Genomic DNA, 7,671 nt, shown 5'->3' with positions numbered 1-7,671 from the left:
GGAAAATATCGCCCGAGTCATTATACCACCACCCGGACAACCTTTCATTTTTATGCCAAATTTAAACCTCACCTGCAGATTATTTTTGACTGAAGTAGACTTACTTAACCAATCTGTCATTGTCCAATTTTGCTAAGGCTGTGCACATTGTGGTTTCAGATTTCTGTTCTTAGCAGACAAGAGACAAACTCGATTTGCTGCTGTATCACAACAGTTTCAATGTTTGATAAATGGTGCCTTGAGAGAGATTTCTTTTATAGGTATTAGCAAGTGTTTTTGGAGCTGTTGTTGCCTTTCTGTTGTCTCTAACAAATCCAATCACTGTAATTGGACCTTTGACATCAACCTAGAAAAGGTGTCTGAGGGCATCTCCTTTGTGATGGCAAGTTTTTAAAACATTAAGCTTCTGGAAGTTGAAGTTCTGAGTGTTTTCCTGAGCAGTCAACAGCAACAAAAAAGATGTGACCTTTACACATTCTTATGTTCCCTTGTCTCAGCCAAACTACTAAATCTAAAAATAAATGTATCCCTTATATCTGGAAAATTATTTACAGTTATTCATCAATGTCCTATTTATCTATCACATTTGGAACTTGCTGTTGGAAGATTTCTCCAGATAAATTTATGTCAGTTCATACACGTGAGTTTTGCTGAAAGAATTTCATTTTCACAAGTTCTTTCTGGTTCATTAAAGAAAATGCTGAAGAAATTAACTTAGTAGTTTGATCAATAGTTGTCAAACTGGCCAGTTTTGTTTTTGACACTAAACCATGTCCCTTAGTGGTTTAGTGTGTCATGTCTATGAAGAGAGATAGAAGCATATTTTTTATGTGTATATCAGAGACTTGAAACAAAACCAGACATGATCTGCATTGATGTTCCCTGCATCTTGTAAGTTTATTATCAAGTTATATTTATCTGTCATAAACAAAGCTACATCACTCTGTGCTCTTGGTGCCTTTTCAGCTTGAGAACCGCTGTGTATGAGCTCCACTGCCGGCCTACCACTGTGCTGGGTGAATAGCTGCTCTACAGGGAAGCTTGGTGGCTGCCTACCAGGAACCTCTGTAGCTTTCAGGACCGAGACCACCTGCCGTTTATGCCTCTCTCAAGATTATAGCTTCATGCCAATTCCAGGTGACAAATTAGCAAACACACAGACACACTTGCTCTACAAGCAGACCATTCTGCTTGTATACATGTAGATGACCATTCTACAAGCAGAGGTAGAGGTGTACATGGGGCTACTACATGCACACCTGTACATGTAGTAGCCCCACACACACATACATAATCCAGATGACCAGAGGTCACACCAACACAGCTTCATATTTCACTATGGAACCTGCTTACTTTGATGCCAAGGACAACCCTGATTTCTTTATCTTAATTATGCAATTTGGATGTGACAGTGACAGATCCAATGCATCATGAGATTGAGGCATGACACCACAGGAGACGACCTGTGATCTGATGAAGCTAAAACTGAATTCCATCTGATCCTAAGTATGCCACCAATGTTCAGTTTGGGAGACACTAAGGCTTTGCTACGTTTTTTGTTTGTGGTTTGTCCTACTATTTAAGTTGCTTTGACTTTCTAAAACAATTCATTTTTCAATTCTATTGTGGAATTAAATGTCCTCTTTTATAGCAGCTTCCCCCTATTCACAGAATATTATAATTTGATATCAAGCTCATGTGGTTTGATTCACTATCAGCGCTTCCTCTTTAGCGATCTTATTACTCCACGTATAAATGTCTGGATCTCAGTGCAGCCTTTGTCCTTCTGTATCTGTTTGATTTTATCTTATTTTATTAATTAATTGCTTTACATTACACAACATCTGCATGCCTTCATTTGGGTTTTCTCTGCAATGCTTAGACTAACCAAGAAGATGCAAGAAAGCATTTTTCTTGTGGTCTGCTTGGTGGTTTCATCCACCCTCGCTGCGAGCACAGTAAGTATCTATACATGCTTTTACCATAAATTATCAAAGTTAAAATATTATCTGTTTTAACTTTGAGAAGAAAAAAGTAGGACAGAAAATAACATCAGATAGAATTAGAATAATTTTATGAATATAGTTGTAATTTTGTCTTTTAGTACATTTAAGATACATTATGTACAAATCTTTAACACAAACATAGTAATTAATCTTACCAAAAATATACAACCCAGCTATTAATAGTGAAATTAATTAAGCTTTTATGTGTCATTCCTCAAATAAGATGACCCACATGTTTATATATTTTTTACAAGTTTTTCTTGATAGTGATTCACACATTCTTCAATATGATGCTTTCTACATTCTTAAACTTACCATAAGCTTTTTTGTATATTAAAACAGTAACAAGAATTTATTTTGACATTATTGCCTTTAGACATTAGATCTGCAAAGACACTGGACATTTTTAAATCACTTTAATGATTTGCTAAACTGTCTTTTAGCAAATTTTAGCTTGAATATTTTAACTTACAGCTTAGTTGCCTTTTTAATGCTTTTTATGTTTGATTGCACCTCTCTTATGTATTTTATTTGTCCTTATTTGGATATACCTTGGGAAGCACTTTGTAGAGTTCGAGCTATTGGAAATGTGCTATATGAATAAATTTGACACTGACGTTACGTTGTCACCAGTTCTAAGCTTGCATGAGTCTGACTTCACCTGTTTGTGTAAGACACACTATGATGCATTTCTTTTATCACAATGATCCCTCAAGACAAAGATGTAGAGAAGATTCAACTTTTCACGATGCATGTTATTTTTATTGTATTTTATATGTGTAAAGAATCATTGATTTAAAGAAGGAAAGGGACCATTTTTATTTTAAAGAAATGGCAAGAATTACTTACAACAAAGGAAAAAATCTAACTTGTAGGTAACTATTTTGATTAAGTCTTTTGTGAAAACATTTGAATGCATTTCATTTGTTGCAATGTTTTTGAGATTGATTTAGAAAAATACAGGTGCCTTTCCAAAAACGGAAACATATTTTAGATATTTAACTTTTTGTTCATATTATTGACTGTATCAATGATTTTTTTAACCTTGTTTTCATATCTTATCTAGCAAAAGTCAGATATAAATGGTAAGCTGTGTTTTATTTGTTCACATTACATTAGAAAAGTACATTTGTTCTTTGGTTTTCTATGAACTTTAAAGGAGGCATTTTGTATATTTTTTGTAGACATTGACATGAACAGGAACACCACGAATGGTAAAAATGATTTTCTAATAAATAGACCTTGTGCTAGTTTTACATAAGATTTGACAATGGACATTTTATTAGATTTTAGTTCCTGATTTCTTTGAGAAAAAAAACAACTAATATGTATGCTTTATCTTAGATGTGTTAGTTGATGACGCCCTTCAGGTAAGCTCATTATTTCTACAGGAAATGATATATTGTAATACTGATTTGCAAAAACTGTCATCCAATTAATCTCATATGATTATTATTTTAGAAGCCAAACACTGGAAGGAGTACTACTTTAGGAGGAAGCTCTCTGTGGAAATCTCCAGTTCCCTATGTGTTGGATGAAAGCCTTGGTGAATATCTGTGTCTATTTTAAAATATGCATATCTAAGATTACTTAGTAAGTGAAAGTAAAATTTATGTAAAACGCAAAATGCAGCAAGCATTAATCAAAAAGTTGTAAAGCAAAAAAGGAAAACTAAGCAGATTGAAGTGGATATGTGTTTTTTTTATCTTTTTGCTTCAATTCTTTTACTATATTTATCAATTGTTTGAAGTGTCTAACTATTTTTCATGTTGTTCTTTTTACACTGCTATTTTTTTTACATGATGAGTAAGACCTGAATGCTAAAGGAGTCATCTTGAGAGCTTTTGATCAGTTCAGGGTGAAGTCATGCATTGACTTTAAACCAAGGGATACTGAGGAGTATTACCTTTCATTCAAAAACCTAGCTGGGTATGTATGTATCTTTTATTGGTGATGTATCCAACTCCTCTCTGACATGACTGTGTGTCAAGATATGAACATTTAAGAAGAGAGAGAGAGAGAGAGAGAGAGAGAGAGAGAGAGAGAGAGAGAGAGAACTCAATATTACACTTGTGTGCTTCCAATGATCACCTGTATTTTTTTCATTTTAGATGCTGGTCATATGTTGGCAGAGTAGACCCCAATGGACAAAATGTCTCTATTAGTGTAGATTGTGATCGCATTGGTGAAGTTGAACATCTGATTCTTCATGCTCTTGGCTTCCACCATGAAGAGCTCAGATATGACAGAGACGATTATGTGCAGATTGAATTTGACAACGTTATAGCAGGTTTAGTCATTTTTGTCATATCTTCTTCTTCTTCTTCTTCTTCTTCTTCTTCTTCTTCTTCTTCTTCTTCTTCTTCTTCTTCTTCTTCTTCTTCTATATTTGCAGTAATGAGGGTATTAGATACTGAGGGGCTGTTAGATTGGAAGTGTTTTTACATGAAAATAATAAAAACAGTAAGTCAGGCCAACATTGTTTAAATATCCTCATGTCTACTCAATGCTTAATTAGTTTTAATAACTTTGAAGAAGTTTGACTGTTTTTTTATATACCTTGTGTCAAGTATGCGCGGTGTTAGTATATCAATCACTTTGTAGATTTAGAGCAATAGTAAAATTGCAAAATACATTAGTTAAACTGCTTTTAATCTGTCTTGTATAGTCAGTGATTAACATTTGTTTTTAACTTTATATTATTTCAAACTTTTTTCTGTCCAGTACTGAGTATTTTTTATGTCATTTAGGTAAAGAAAATGAGTTCTCAAAGGTTAGTAAGAATCTGAGCAGCACCCATGATGTGGCATATGACTACCTGTCAGTGATGCACTCGGATAAAAATGCACTAAGCAATGGCAATGGCTCAACAATTATTACCAAAGACCCCAAATTTCAAGATGTGATTGGTCAAAGAGTGGAAATGAGTTCTCGTGATGCTGAAGAGTTAAACCTTCTCTACAAATGCGGTAAGTTCTACAATACAAATAATTCATACTACTGAAATAAATTGTTTTTCTTGTCAAGGTTGAAATCTTTGCGCATACTTTCTACATCACTATGAACTTATTATAGAGACATTATGCAGTATGTTTTTGTTTGACAGATAGTTATTGTTTGTTCTACTTCAAATATGTTTAAATGAGAATTAAAATGTAAAGCAAAAATTGGACAACTGCATTAGTTAAGCTTGTGGGAAATAAACACTATTAAATTTAGTTATTAAATAATACTAAACTTTTAGATTTCATTTCACTGACCTTCAAGTAATTCACAAAGAAGTAACAAAGATAAAAGATGAAAACCATTGACCAGAATGTAATATGCAACACATGGTAAAACAGACAAGCTGCCTCTTGGACAGTACAAAAATTTGGCAATGGCATTTCAAACTTTAAGCTCTGTAACTACTGTAAAAAGAGAAGATTCAGGAACATGGTATAATGCATTGAGAGTCTAGTTTAACCAGGAAAAACAAGGAAGAAAAGAAAAACTTACGAAGACAATATGTCTCCATGGCATCCCTAATACTCATAAAGCTCAAGGGACACTGAAGACACTAGTAGAATTGACCAAAGCTTTATGTGAAGTTGAAATAAGATGTAGCATTAACACATTTAGCCAACTTTTACTGATGAGATAATGAAAAGACAAAGGTAAATATTCATAATATTTTATTCACAGATTCCACAATTGCCTCTATGTTTTTCTGTGACTTTTCTAATGGGATGATGTGCCAAATGAGTCAAATGAGCAGCTGTGCACAGAGTGACAATAAGTGGGAGGTGGTTACACAAGTCAGTAGGGGTCCAAGCTCTGACCACACCACTCTGCCTGCTGGAAGCAAAGATAATGGTAAGGATTGAAAGCATATTCATGACATTTTATATTATAAAATGTTGAGTAAAATCAAAAAATTTAATACAGAATTATCTGATGAAATCTGAAATTAAAATTTCCTCTATATTAAATGTAAGTACATGCATTTCTGATTTATCTCTGAGCTAGTATCAATATCGAAAATGATTTGATATGATACAATTGGTATCATATCAATCTATTCTTTATTTACAATCTTTTCATCTTCCTTCCAATGCAGAGGCAACACTGAGGTCTACTTGTGCAAACTTTAAGTCAAATAAATTAACTGATTTCTAACTTGAAACTAAAGTCAAGCAGATTTAACTCTATAAGTTCAATCAAACAGGAAAAGGTTCCCTTTTCCTGTTTGATTGAACAATTGTATAAAGCTGAAACACAGAGTGCTTTTAAATCTGGACTAAAAACCCACCTGTTTGGAGTTGTCTTTGAAGCATAATTTAATGATGGCACTTGACTTAATCTAATGTTTCAATTGTTGATTCTATATTGCATGACTTTGTGTTTTTATGATGTAAAACACTTTGAAATGCCTTGTTGCTGAAATGTGCTATACAAATTAAATTTGATTGAATGATTAAAAAAAATAAAGCACACATGGATGATTACATAGTAGTAAGTAAATAGTGAGTAAAGATATCTAAATATTGTGGACATTAGAAATCAGAAATATTTTGATTACTTTAAATAACTTTAGGTTAATCAATATGACTTAATATTAAAGAGTATGGAAAAGTCTTTTAAAAGTATGTTGCAAATATCTGGTTTCAACTGAATGTATTGAAACATCAATGAAAATAAAATATTGCCACAGTATTTTTTTTTTTAACTTATCATTCCAGGTCAGGAAACAGGATACTTCATCCATGCCAGTACAGCGTCAGGTGAAGAGGGAGATTCAGCTTGGCTGGAGACACAAATCATGAGTACAAAAAGAGAATGTAAAGTCCAGTGTCTGCAGTTTTACTATTTCCACAGTGGAATTGAGCAAGATGAACTAAACATATGGATCAGAGAGTTTCAAGATGAGCATGACACCAAAGGAACTCTCCGTCTCATGGGGCAGATTACTGGTAATGCCTGTGATCCCCTAATCTGAGAAATTTTACCAATTTCTCTGCACCTTTTACAGTACTTCAGTGACAATAAATACTTTTCTGTTCCATTTTGCATTGTCTAGCAGTTAGTCCTTTTGACAGTATTAATTTCTACATGTGTACCAAGATACTTAAATAGTGCATCATAGTGATCAAACGTTCCTATCTCCAGGTCAATCAACATATCATTGGCAGATCCACCATGTTTCTCTCAATGCCCCCAAAAACTTTCGGGTGGTGTTTGAGGTTCGGAAAGGAGCAGGAAACTCTGCAGGCGGCTTCTCCATTGATGACATCAATCTCTCTGAGACCGAGTGTCCACATGTGACCCTTCAGATTGATGATTTGGAGAAACTTTTAAGCTCTAGTGACTATGGAACCAGAATATACAGTCCAAGGCAGTACTCCAAGGAGGGCTACGCTTACCGCGTAGCGGCTATACTCTACCAGAGCTTTGTTGGAATGTATGTGCAGCTCTTATCTGGTGACAACAATGACCAGCTTGAATGGCCTTGCCTCCAGAAACAAATGACTTTCCAACTGCTGGATCAAACCCCAAACATGCAAAAGCAAATGTCAAAGCAAATAGGTTTCGTCACTCATCAAACCCACATGTCTTGGGGTAGGTGCACCACAAACTTAGGGAATTACAATACCAGAGATCTCTTATTAAAATTGTGTGTGTGTGT

At 34.2% G+C, this 7,671-nt stretch overlaps 1 protein-coding gene across 1 annotated transcript in view; it reads left to right on the top strand.

Annotated features, from left to right (window-relative positions):
• Positions 1-1,756: 1,756 nt before the first annotated feature.
• Positions 1,757-7,671, top strand: part of LOC106960224 (meprin A subunit beta-like) — an 11,670-nt gene continuing 5,755 nt past the window's right edge. The window contains exons 1-11 of the mRNA XM_015053210.1: positions 1,757-1,958; positions 3,073-3,091; positions 3,191-3,220; positions 3,351-3,376; positions 3,468-3,552; positions 3,818-3,935; positions 4,118-4,296; positions 4,757-4,975; positions 5,691-5,861; positions 6,728-6,958; positions 7,155-7,604. Of these exons, the coding sequence (XP_014908696.1) occupies positions 1,875-1,958; positions 3,073-3,091; positions 3,191-3,220; positions 3,351-3,376; positions 3,468-3,552; positions 3,818-3,935; positions 4,118-4,296; positions 4,757-4,975; positions 5,691-5,861; positions 6,728-6,958; positions 7,155-7,604 (1,612 nt within the window). The 5' untranslated portion in view covers positions 1,757-1,874. The remainder of the gene's footprint in view (positions 1,959-3,072; positions 3,092-3,190; positions 3,221-3,350; positions 3,377-3,467; positions 3,553-3,817; positions 3,936-4,117; positions 4,297-4,756; positions 4,976-5,690; positions 5,862-6,727; positions 6,959-7,154; positions 7,605-7,671) is intronic.

The sequence above is a fragment of the Poecilia latipinna genome, unplaced genomic scaffold, assembly GCF_001443285.1.
Source record: "Poecilia latipinna isolate Pla-1442-1.1 unplaced genomic scaffold, P_latipinna-1.0 Scaffold54, whole genome shotgun sequence".
Taxonomy (NCBI): domain Eukaryota; kingdom Metazoa; phylum Chordata; class Actinopteri; order Cyprinodontiformes; family Poeciliidae; genus Poecilia; species Poecilia latipinna.
This window is presented reverse-complemented; position numbering and strand designations above follow the sequence as displayed.